The 12,699-nt window shown below is 36.3% G+C and overlaps 1 protein-coding gene across 1 annotated transcript in view; it reads right to left on the bottom strand.

The window, feature by feature from the left end:
* Window positions 1-12,699, bottom strand: part of LOC132560445 (uncharacterized) — a 36,551-nt gene that overhangs the window by 10,376 nt on the left and 13,476 nt on the right. The window contains exons 5-10 of the mRNA XM_060225108.1: window positions 12,231-12,462; window positions 8,704-9,640; window positions 7,861-7,964; window positions 5,919-6,119; window positions 5,161-5,368; window positions 863-1,053 (exon numbers count right to left, since the gene is read on the bottom strand). Coding sequence (XP_060081091.1) covers window positions 863-1,053; window positions 5,161-5,368; window positions 5,919-6,119; window positions 7,861-7,964; window positions 8,704-9,640; window positions 12,231-12,462 — 1,873 coding nt within the window. The remainder of the gene's footprint in view (window positions 1-862; window positions 1,054-5,160; window positions 5,369-5,918; window positions 6,120-7,860; window positions 7,965-8,703; window positions 9,641-12,230; window positions 12,463-12,699) is intronic.

Here is a 12,699-nt window from a genome sequence, read left to right as displayed (position 1 = left end):
CAATTGTGAATATTCCATTTCTGGAAAGCAACATTCCTGCATCAACCTATGGTATTTACATGTCACATTTGATTCGATATTTAAGTGTCTCTTCCCATTTTGCACAATTTGCGTACTAAGTGTCTTCAACAAACTCATATTTTGGTCATATTTTGCCCTAGTTTTATAGGATATGAGTTAATTAAAACCGAAAACAACTTAAATATTGTCAGAGTGTCTGATCTCTCCTGTAGAATATATACAGGTTTGAGACAGATCCATCTCAAGTACTTCTTCAGAAATAGCGATGACAAACATTCATTGACAAAATCCAAGATGGCCTCCTGTAGGTCATTTTGTTTTCCTGATCAGGCAAAAAATAAAAGGGGCACAACTAAGGACCACAAGGAACCTACATAAAAAAGAAATTTGAGAGAAACCCATCCTGTACATCTCAAGAAATGGCCATAACGAAAATCGTAAACGGAAGGACGATAGGGTGTTAGGACGGACGGCAGACAATGGGCGATTTGAATATCCCACCATCCGATGACGGAGGACTTAAAAAGGACGGCTAAAGACTGTTTTCCACAGCATGTGAATTCATTACCAGATTTAGTAGTTACACTAGAGATACTAAACCAGTTTAAATGCCGTCTGATCACAGCCGGGAAGAAATATGAATGAAAAATCCCCTCTTTAACGTCATACGCTGCAAACCACATGTCGCAACCAGAGATAAGAAAAAAAACGATGGCTCTGGCGTATGGTTTAAAACCTCGACGACTGGTAATTCAATCGGATAATTTGTTGAAGATTTATTTGAGTCTCGCAGCGCGGAAACATAAAAATCTAACTATGTATATATCAATACAACGATTACCTTCGCGGGCGATGACCGAGAGTTTGAAACCCGATGCTGACACCGAGTTATCGGTCCTGAATTGAAGATCTGCGAGGTTGCTTTTTGACGTCCAATCAATTAATTTAATCTTCGGATTCCAATCACCACATCGCACAATATCCGGGAACGTGTTAGAGAAACTGCTCAGGGTTAAGTTGTCGTAAATGCACCTATCAATAAAAAAGTGTTACGTATGCGTTAATTAGTACAGGTATTGTGAAAAGGTTAAGCATACCTTAATACAATATTATGCATACACTTTCGCTGCTGATCATATGTGAACAATGCCAGACAAAATATCTTTCGATATAAGGTTGTTAGTACAGTTGAATCAATAACTCTTGGAAGCTTTCCCTCCGAAACAGCATTACATGAGATTACCGCCTACCATCGTTATCTCGAATAACTCAAAAACAATCTTTAATTCGAAATAATTCCTCGGTCCCGACCAAACATCACACCATTCGAAGTCGCTTAAATCGAATACTCACGGTCCCGCCGTCTTCAAGATAACGAGGTTCGACTGTATTATGAAAGTGAAATATCTAGTTAATGCGTTCCTTTTCCTGGGGTGTTAGATTCACTAAAACTTTCGTATTTAATTGCCTACTTTGTTTCAGCTCATTAATTACCAGTAATTGCGATGTAAAAATGCTAAATATTGAAATAAACTCTCAACGTATTCACAAATGTAACAGCATGAACATAGACCAGTTTCGTAGATATTACATGTGAGACCTTGAAGGGCCTAAAGTGGATGCCAACAATATATGTTCACACCGGAACTATGAGCTAGATTATAGATCATAAGCTTATTGCTTCCTCTTGTTTAGATCAAGCCTAACAGACTAATAACATAAGTCTTGTACCCTTTCAACCTATTCCACCAATATATCAGATGACCCGTGTGTTGCAGATGACACTGAAAGACTTATCTTGACAATGTAGGTTACATAACGATAATAATGGTGGTACTGTCAGATGTTCCGACATATGTTCTGTCATATCATTTCATATTGAATCGTCAATAAACAGAAATATCATCAATAGAATCACATGTCCATCCTGTTATATAACCTCTGAGCTGTCCTACGTGTATATAGTGTAAATTTCATTGAATTAATAGAATTATTCGTTTAAACACATTACAGCTGAACCTATTTAGCCTTATGCCTTAATAACACACATTTTAAACTAGAAAATTCAATTATATATAAACACACAAATTATCAAATTATTTCGCCATGATGTGGTATCTTATCGTTATTATATGACCATGACTGTTGCGATGACGCAAAACAATGTAAAACAAAACCGCAATTACGCCCAGTATTAGAGATTTAAGGCTTTTCTACGATGAAAAGTTTTAACCATCTAGATATTTATTGGAAAACATTATGCTGAAAAGCATACACTGCCTGAATGATTATAAGATTGTGCAATAGACACACAAGTGATTTAGGCTTTCAATACGATTATTGAATCAGGAGAAATAGACACAGTAGAGCGAAGTAATGAATTAAAATGCATCATACAACTGTTGTGTCTTTCTAGGAGTCGTCAGTAATACTAAGGTCCTGAAGTTTGAAGCCTAGTAGGCGAATAGAGAAATTCTAAATTGTTGAAAAGATATATTATTACCTAAATGGGAATGTGCACTTGCCTCAATAATCAATACATTTGAGTAAGATCTGATAATTTTGAAGCATGCCAAGTATATGCGTATATTCTGAACCATTCAAATGAATTAAAACCTGGCATGCTGGTGACGGTTAACTTCGAGGACCAGACGCCCAACAGCTGTATGCTTTAACTGCAATCTCGAAGAATGTATTAATGACACACATGTCAATACCATTTTAGAATTCGCAGCAGTAGAGTCAAATAAGGAATTAGATCATCGTAAGTTATAACCTGAAACCGCGTCAATAAAACCGCAGCAAGTATAAAAAGGAAATGCTAACATTTCATTTGAATTGTATACTATGTACTTAAGAACAATCTGCTGTCTAGCATTACAGGCATTAAATGGAATTCCAATTAAACGGTTTATCTATGAGGAACAATAAAGAGCTGTATAGAGGTACTCCCGTTGGAGAGAGAATTTCCATATTGAATAATTGTCATGTTTATTGCTGGCTTTTTTTTATGAATTTAATTCTCGGCTAGATTACATACTAACATCGCTTAAATGTCTTGTTTCACTACGCATTCAGTATTATTGTCTAATGGGCCTATCGCCATGTAAAAAGGCAGTCATTATGAGGTGGGAGTCTCGTGGTATCAACTGGTGGCTATTTTATTGAAGAAGATACGAGAGGCCCGTCGCATACCCTGCAGCACAAAGAGTTAAAGTATCTTGCCAATGGAAACAACCATGTCAGTACAAAGTGTCCCATTTCTTAGCTTCCTAAATAACGATTGCTAACGTTTTACCGTCCATTACATCTTATTATATTCAGATTCATAGACAGAACTCGCCGAATTACTTTGAAATTATGAATTTGACATTGAATTATAATACAGAACACAGCCAAAATTTGGAATGGTTGCTTCGGATATAAAATGATTGTGTTTAGGAGGTAGGTAAAGGTTTACTAAAGTAAATGTTTTATCTCTTGATAAAACGGGAATATTTGTATGGTTCTTTGTTGGTATTATCGACGAGAATCTTATTTTATTCTCATTAACTGGAAAACATAACAAAGATAAATCATTTTGAAATGTTGCCAATTGAAAAAGAACTTTATAAAAGTGACACTAATGATAATTCTATCAATAAATACAGTAAATGTAAGTATAAATTTGATTGCTGAAGGACAAATGAAGATTATAGATATATTGAAGAACATAACTCAGCCTAGATTTAATACACTAGACACAAATTATTACATCACTAGAAAACAAGTGGGAACAGTTAACTGACATGATAAGTGCAACCTTATGGCAGTATTAAATTGCTGACAAATATAGCTTGTTGATATCTTGTTCACTGAATGTCATATAGACAAATGAGATAGATTTACACCTTAATTATATCAATATAAGTACAATGTGATAATACGGTAGTCATATTAAATACAGAAGCGCAACTCCCTACAGCTTTCAGGTACCTGACAGTGACGTGCTACTGACGTAAATAAACGAAAAAAAAAATCACTACAACTCCGTTATCATCGACGCTATTGAATATATGGTAAGAATTCAATTAGACTTCTTTGAACTGGGATAGGCATGTTGCTGATGTTTTTGTGGGAACACAATATAGAGTTGTGTAACACATTTAATAGTTTTACATGAAACAGGAAATCCTAAAAAAGGATATAGGTATATTTGTATACATATTCACTTTTTCGTAGGTCATCACATAAGAAATATCGATTTTGTTCTTTATTTATTTTTTTTTTTTTTGTTAGAAAAAGGCAATTGTCGGTTTATAGACTGATATTTATGAGGTTTCCTTCATTCTTGTTTGAACCAAGAGAGGCATATGACTTACACTTTCGTATGAAGTCAAAATGTATCCTTTATCTTGTTTGATTCCTATGCAGTCATATTAGAACGAAATATTATCGTGATACACATTGCCTACTTCTACCCAAATCTAGAAATGCTGAAAAAAAAATTGTTTATGCTATCGTAATTTTCCGAAAAAAACACCTTTTTTTCCTTCCACAGGACTTAAAGACAGAAAGGTGTAATGAACGTTTTTTATTGAAATAAATCGTCAGAACAATAATAAAAAAAAACAATGGACTGAATATCGACTTTTATTTATGAGTCAAGGGGAAGGAATAGTTTAAATTCAACACTATTAATGTTTTGCAAATATGTTGGTGCTATTGAAGTTATTTATTTAATGTAGATAAGTTGATGTCACATTCAGGCTGAAAACATCAAATTACGTTCCATCCTATTGATAAAGACCGAAATTCTTCCAGTAAATAATCCTGTGTTATCTGATAGACTTTTAATCTCCTGACATTTCGAGTTTGCGCTCACATTGTGTAACTATTGATCACTCGATACTTCCCTTAGTATTATGCAAGTATCTTCAGATTTTTCCTTTTCTGTATACACCGTGACTTTATTTGACACAAGTTCGCACTAAATTAATCCTACAGGGATTGGTACAAAATAACTAAGATGATTTCACCTTCCAAAAACAAATTCGGAATTAGACAAGGTACAATCAAATAATGAATAATGCATGAAAAAGGTGACACATCGGGAGAGGTCTATTCAATCGTGCCATTATTATATTCAGCTTTACTTACCTATCAGATGTTTCTAGGTCAAACGCTTCGAAATGGACATGTAAGCGATGAAATGGATTGGAGCTTGAAATATGATGTATGATGTCTGTGAAGTCAGTGTAATTTCCAGGAAAGTGCGGGCTGTTTATGATTACTTTTTCCTGGCTATCCATGTCTACGTCTATCACTCTTGATGTTATCAATTGGTTCCATGTAGCAGGCTTAGTTACTAAAATGAAAAATAATGGCAAATATTCCTTCAAAACCATTATAAAAATAAAGTACATACAAACCAAAAACAAAGCTGTGCCTCCAATACGTCGAAAGAAAAAGTATGTCCATCTATCATAACGTCAATATTTTGCTATGCAAAGAATTTCTTTTACAAAAGACACACAAGTGAACAAGATGCATATTTTGAATAAGATTCGCTACATTTATGCAACATTTTGAGTGAAACTGCACTATGTACCTGATTTGTTGTTTAATGACTCGTCAGTGAAATTAAGGGCCTAATGCCTTTATATCTGTATAACCAGGTTCTAGTTAAAATCGTTCTGATATCCGCTCAGAGAACGATTGTGTCCCCATACGAAAAAAAGTATTAATCTAAATATATATCGCCATCATTAATTAAGAAAAAATGTTTATATATCTTCCATTATACATACAATTTCATGTGAAAGTCCTTCCTTTTTCCTACGAATGAGATATTTGTAATACTATCATTACAATTTTACCTTAGATGACAACATGTATATGCCAAATAGCAATATTACCCTCTTGTTTCGATCGTTGACAAATGTATGAATTTTTAACCAGACAATTTCTGTCATTCCAGTAATATGAACTTGTGGCTCTCGTCCCCTTTACAGGCAGTGGAAAACTGTTTCTAATTTCAACACAATCTTCGTCAGATAATCCATCATCACTTGGTTGATTGATGTCGAATCCGTAATCAGGCCATCCTTCAAACCAATCTACAATTGAGACATTAATTTAGATATTTGTTCGTTTATTATTTCTTTTCTTTTTTATTAGTCATTTTCAAGGCGATGTAGCACAGATGGTTATAGAAATCTGTCACACTAACAGAAAAATGACTTAGTATTTTTGTTTTAGCTATGCATGTTTTCCTAATGTTATATTACGTAATAATTATCCAAAAGGTTTCCGAAATTCAATTTTCCGTCCATGGATTTATGGATTTTAAAAACAATTTAACCACATAATTTAAAATGTATTTATAACACGTCTTCATATTCTCAAAGGTCCCAAGTGTTTCAGGTTTCGTGGTCTTGGGAAAAAAAAGGAAAATATGCTTTTTGCCATGTACTTTCGAATTGGCTGAATATTTGCAATTAAAGATAGTATTTAAAGTATTTATAGTGTAGTAGATAGTTACGGACTCTAAATCAACAAAAATTATCGTCCCTAAAATCGGTTCTTACGGACACTTCAGGTGGTCTCAGTTGTCCTATTCTGGGCCCCAGTCCCCCACATTTACATCTGTTAAAATAGTTTACATACGACAAATACGCTGACGAAGCTGTCCACATAAATAAGTTTACGTCAATCCTCCACATCATTTGGTAACAGAATGATTTTTGGCTTTTATCTAGGGTGCTGTAGGGACACAGTAGGGTTCCACTTTCTCTTATAATTTGAACCTGGTGCAATATTTGAGCAATCATATAGGTATTTTGTACAATACCACCATATTGTCATACTAATACGGCTCAAGATAGGAGATACTATGCCCTTAAAAGGGGCATTGTAAAGGTAAAACAGTGCCCTTTGCGTGAACCACACAACAATTACACCCACATAGGTCCTAACGTAGTTATAAGTGAATTTTACAGGTTTTTTCCTCGTCGGCTGCACTCATTTACCATCTTTAGAGAAGAATTGCAATTGTATTATCACATAAAACAAATGTAATAACACACCCATAGAAGGAAGAGGACAGACACCCCTAACGGAAATATTACCCCAATCCTATATATATATATATATATATATATATCCCTCCCTCTCCCTCATACCCGCACATCTTACCAACTTCTCTTCTTTCCTGTCACTCCTACTCTTTGATATTCAACACCAAAATTATCAAAATAGCCGCCATTCGGTCAATAGATATGAAGCATATTTCATTAAGTACTTAGAAACCCCTAACATTTCCAACCCCTCCCAATACTTACCTCACAATCACAAATCGTAGATGACTTGATGGCAGAATCGGTGTAGATTTACAAACTAAGCATAGACATTGTTAACAATTTACCGTGGCAGACAGTATGGAGAGAAGACTTGCATGTGAACTACAAACATTTATCAGCACAGCACCTTACAAACAAACAACTACTTACACACAGTTCGTCGGATTGGACTTAAAAGGTGTTCGGTGCGGGAACTCGCATGATAAAGAACCGTTTGCAGGTTTTCGAAAAATGTCATACATGATAAAGTCGGTCCAGGAGAAATGTTTAGTTAACCATCCGGGATTATTTTTACGGATCAACTCTGTGTAGATAAAATTTCATACTCAGGTTTCTTGTGATACCCGACAGCTGCGCACTCCAGGCTAGACCGAGGAGTAATTTATTGGGCTCAGTCTAGTTAATGTGAAACGTCCACTTACTGTCTCGACTCACTTTAATACTACCAAACTGTATTGTTACATGAAAGTAACCTAATGAAAAAAACCCGTTTACTTACATGTAAAGTTAAGTCGTGATAGGTCAGCCCAATAATAGTCTCCTTCAAATATACGATCGCTGGCACCGATCCAAAATGATGGCATCTCTTGACTGCAGTTTACGCTTTAAATGATCAAATGATATTGCACTGCTTTAAAATAATTAGAATTGGACTCCATAGAAATATGATATAAGGTAAATATAAGATCTTAAACAAAAACAAGGAAATACAGCATGTCAACAATATCATTATCCCAATTCAAATTCATTAAAAATAGGGCAAAATATTATCAATAGAAAGATTTACACTCTTGTAAAAGTACAAGGAGAATAAGACCAGGTGTTCCTGAAGATTAAGCTTTTATGAAACGAGCTACAGAAAATTTTATTTTGCGAGGCTTGGCAAGCAAAAGTGAAAATTTCCAGACGAGTTTCATAAAATGACATATGAAATTAAAACAAATTTAAAATGTTTTTATCACATAACTCATAAAGTTATATCGTGGAAAGATTTAATTTTGCAATTTCGCATTTTTTGTTTTTTCAGTGAAGTACGAAACATGTAATATTCTACATTCCTGACCCCATGCCTTTTTGATGGCGAGGGTAGCTTATGAAGCTGAATGTGCTTACCATTCTGGGCCCTTTTTCTTACTTTTATCACACCTTGCTAGGTTTATTATTTGTGTAAATCTTTATTTTGTTTTCCTCTCAATGTTAACAAGTAGGTATTTTTGTGGTTTCTTTTATTTAACTGAGCATATAATACTAAGACGAAATTATTTTACATTTGGAAAGATGCACTTAACATCTAATAAACAAAAAAAAAGTGCTTAAATGATGAAAGTTAAGCAACACGTACTTGTCCTTCAGTAATTTTTCAAGCAGCCGTTGTATAGATATGTTAGAAACGGATGCAAGGATACCCCCACGCTTGCCGCAATCAATATTGGCTTGGGACCACGGTTTCTTCATCCAAATGACTTCATATATAAGTTCTTTGGTATCAATTAACTTGTTCGGACAGGTGAGTTCAACGTTCGGTAATGTGTCCACCAATCGCCACCGACCACTGTAACCAGATCGTGTCTGATGACTATTAGTGACAAATCTCAACGAAATGAATCCTGACGTCGAATGTATAATTAATGGCACCCCATCCCTCGTACACTGACCGCACATGCGCATTACGACGTCACCATTGTCAATTTCCACATAATCGTCATTACAACTTCCTGTGTTCAAACACGCGTCATTTTCATATGAAACAGTATAGAAGTATTGAAATTTTACCTCTAGAATTCTAGAACTTTCTGTTTGATTTATTATCATGAAACAATTTTGATTATTCAGATAATTGTCAGGAAAGTTTACACTGCTGAAAATTCCGGTTGCACTGTTGTACGTGACGTTCTTGCACGATTCGACGGCGCTATACTGCATCATAAAACCTTTACTCTCGTGTAAACTATAGGACTGAAATATCACTGAAACTATTGATCCGCTTGACTGAATCACCGTCTGGTCCGAACTATAATCCATCTTGCTGCCACAAAATTGCAAGTTATTGAATTCGTCGTCCATACCCTCCTTTATGATCTTAATATTGTCCTCGTCTCCAGAACATTTTCCCAACTTGCTCGATTTATCCAAATCGAGATGCTGTAGATGTAGCGAGATTCTAAAACGGGAAGGTAACATTATCTTCACTTCGCATTTCATCATCGGAAAATATTTATCCGGATAATTTGGACTGTGTATGTGTCCGGTTAGATTCGACGTTACGTAGTTACAACCATCTGCAATAAACAGTAAAAAAATATTTAAATCGTGTTTTTTTTTAATTTGCTCAATATAACATAATAAACGCTCACACACATTTATCTATATATATATTTCTACCCCGACGAACAGAAATATCCCCACCTCTGGTGACGGGTAGATAATTCCATCTTGCCGGAGTTAGAAAGCTTGCAAATACAGAACATAAACACGCGCTAAACCGGAGTTATTGATTTATGTTGACAGTTTAAGTATATGGTCATCTTTGTTTCTTCAAATCAATTCTAAATGCATTATTACGATTGTCTTGGTACAGTATATAATGTAAAGGTAAAAAGAAAAGTCGTTATTTGCCTGAATTTGTTTCCTTATTTGTCAGCATATATATGTCTCGTTATTCTATTTATAGTGTACTGGAGATAAGGGATAGAAAAAGGATCATTCCATAGCTTGAGGATAGGACATTTTCGATAGTCTAACCTCGGCAAAGCTTCTGGTTTGACAGTATTGAATCTCCTCCTCGGCAAAGGCTCTGGTTGAACAGTTGTGATTCTCCTCCTCTGCAAAGCCTCGGGTTGGACAGTATTGAATCTCCTCCTCGGCGATGCCTCGGGTTGGACAGTTGTGAATCTCCTCCTCTGCAAACCTCGGGTTGGACAGTAGTGAATATCCTCCTCTGCAAAGCCTCTGGTTGGATAGTCTTGAATCTCCTCCTCTGCAATGCCTCGGGTTAGACAGTGGTGAATCTCCTCCTCGGCAAAGCCTCGGGTTGGACAGCCTTCAATCTCCTCCTCAGCAAAGCCTCTAGATAGATAGTTTTGAATCTCCTCCTCGGCGATGCCTCGGGTTGGACAGTTGTGAATCTCCTCCTCTGCAAACCTCGGGTTGGACAGTAGTGAATATCCTCCTCTGCAAAGCCTCTGGTTGGATAGTCTTGAATCTCCTCCTTTGCAATGCCTCGGGTTGGATAGTTGTGAATCTCCTCCTCTGCAAAGCCTCGGGTTGGACAGTTGTGAATCTCCTCCTCTGCAAACCTCGGGTTGGACAGTAGTGAATATCCTCCTCTGCAAAGCCTCTGGTTGGATAGTCTTGAATCTCCTCCTCTGCAATGCCTCGGGTTAGACAGTGGTGAATCTCCTCCTCGGCAAAGCCTCGGGTTGGACAGCCTTCAATCTCCTCCTCAGCAAAGCCTCTAGATAGATAGTTTTGAATCTCCTCCTCGGCGATGCCTCGGGTTGGACAGTTGTGAATCTCCTCCTCTGCAAACCTCGGGTTGGACAGTAGTGAATATCCTCCTCTGCAAAGCCTCTGGTTGGATAGTCTTGAATCTCCTCCTTTGCAATGCCTCGGGTTGGATAGTTGTGAATCTCCTCCTCTGCAAAGCCTCGGGTTGGACAGTTTTGAATCTCCTCCTCTGCAAAGCCTCGGGTTGGACAGTTGTGAATCTCCTCTTCTGCAAAGCCCCGGGTTGGACAGTAGTGAATATCCTCCTCGGCAAAGCCTCTGGTTGGATAGTCTTGAATCTCCTCCTCTGCAATGCCTCGGGTTAGACAGTGGTGAATCTCCTCCTCGGCAAAGCCTCGGGTCGGACAGTAGTAAATCTCCTCCTCGGCAAAGCCTCTGGTCGGACAGTAGTGAATCTCCTTCTCGGCAAAGCCCCTGGTCGGACAGTAGTGAATCTCCTCTTCGGCAAAGCCTCTGGTCGGACAGTAGTGAATGTTCTCCTCAGTGAAGATTTCTCTGTTCTACACTCAAGCTAGGGAAAGACCCTATTAATCCGCACCCAGGCAATCTTACATTGATACTGATGCTTAAACATTAATAAGACAACAATATTTAATTGTCGATATATTTGTTTTGCACTTACTCAATTGTGATATGTAAAAAATGCAAAATGTATATAAAAGCAAAATAGGATCCCATTGTGACACGCTGATTTTGGTGTTCCATGAACTGCATTTTCCTATTTGATTTTACGAAAGTGAAATAACCAAACAAATCATCAACATTCTTTTGAAATGTAAATATTTGATAGCCGGTGATAGAAATAGTAATATCTATGTTCCCAGACATAAAATAACAACGATTTACTTCGGAAAGTAGTTAAATTATAAATACATATCCATGTGTGGATTGTAATACTAATTTTGTTACAATTAATCTTATTATTTTTGTATGATTTTCTGTAGCGTTTAAATCATTTAAGCGATGAAGAGAACCGCTTTCAGTTGGTAATTATGGGCTTATGAATGCTAATTCAACAAATGCAAATTCCATGCATTTCGCAAGATGGTCAAGTTGGCATTTGTAAATCTATGAATGCCACATGAAAGCATTAAAATGTACTTATTGTTTATGAAACCTGATATCCGGCTTTTCTCTCTTTCCCATTAATGTAATTCAGTTTCATAAACAAATGTCAACTATTACAGTGCAGTGAATATGTCAGCTTTGAAATGTCAATGTTAATGTTGCGTAATTATTTTAATACCTAAGGGTTTTTCTCACATATTACAAATTATTTTATATGGGACTTTCAAGGAGAGTACTAGGACATCTTCCTCAGAAAAGCAGCCTTTGTACATAACAGTGGAGATATAAGCTCACCGATTATTGCTTTGTCTAGAGAGTAGAAGTACGCATCAAATCCACGGGCAACCACCTTGTAATCTGTCGTAAATATCAGATATAAAATACCATCATCGGAGTAGAAATTCATATCATTGAGACCGGTGCTGTTTCTTGTACCACATATCGTTGACGTAATGTTCCTGGTTTCAATCACAACAGAATCAAAGCACTCGCTGTCATAAGCAGGTTCGAGATCAAAGGACCTGAACTGAAAATAGATATAAACAGAAAAAAACACTATTCGCAATGAAACCTTTCCAATCGCAGCGCCTTTTTTAAAACCTCTAACCTTAATTGAACAACATGTTTAATGAAACCATGCAAAAACTTGCAATCAAGATCCTTAATGTCATAACATTTGTTCCATTCCGAAAACAGATTATTTCCTTACAAAGTTGTATGAAACTGCTCTTAAATGCATTATACTAAAACTGCAGGAATTTCA

This window comes from Ylistrum balloti, unplaced genomic scaffold (genome assembly GCF_031769215.1).
Source record: "Ylistrum balloti isolate Yb309-2 unplaced genomic scaffold, AGI_CSIRO_Ybal_v1 Utg371064, whole genome shotgun sequence".
Classification (NCBI taxonomy): domain Eukaryota; kingdom Metazoa; phylum Mollusca; class Bivalvia; order Pectinida; family Pectinidae; genus Ylistrum; species Ylistrum balloti.
The sequence above is the reverse complement of the archived record's forward strand: the minus strand, read 5'-3'. Positions and strand labels throughout refer to the sequence as shown.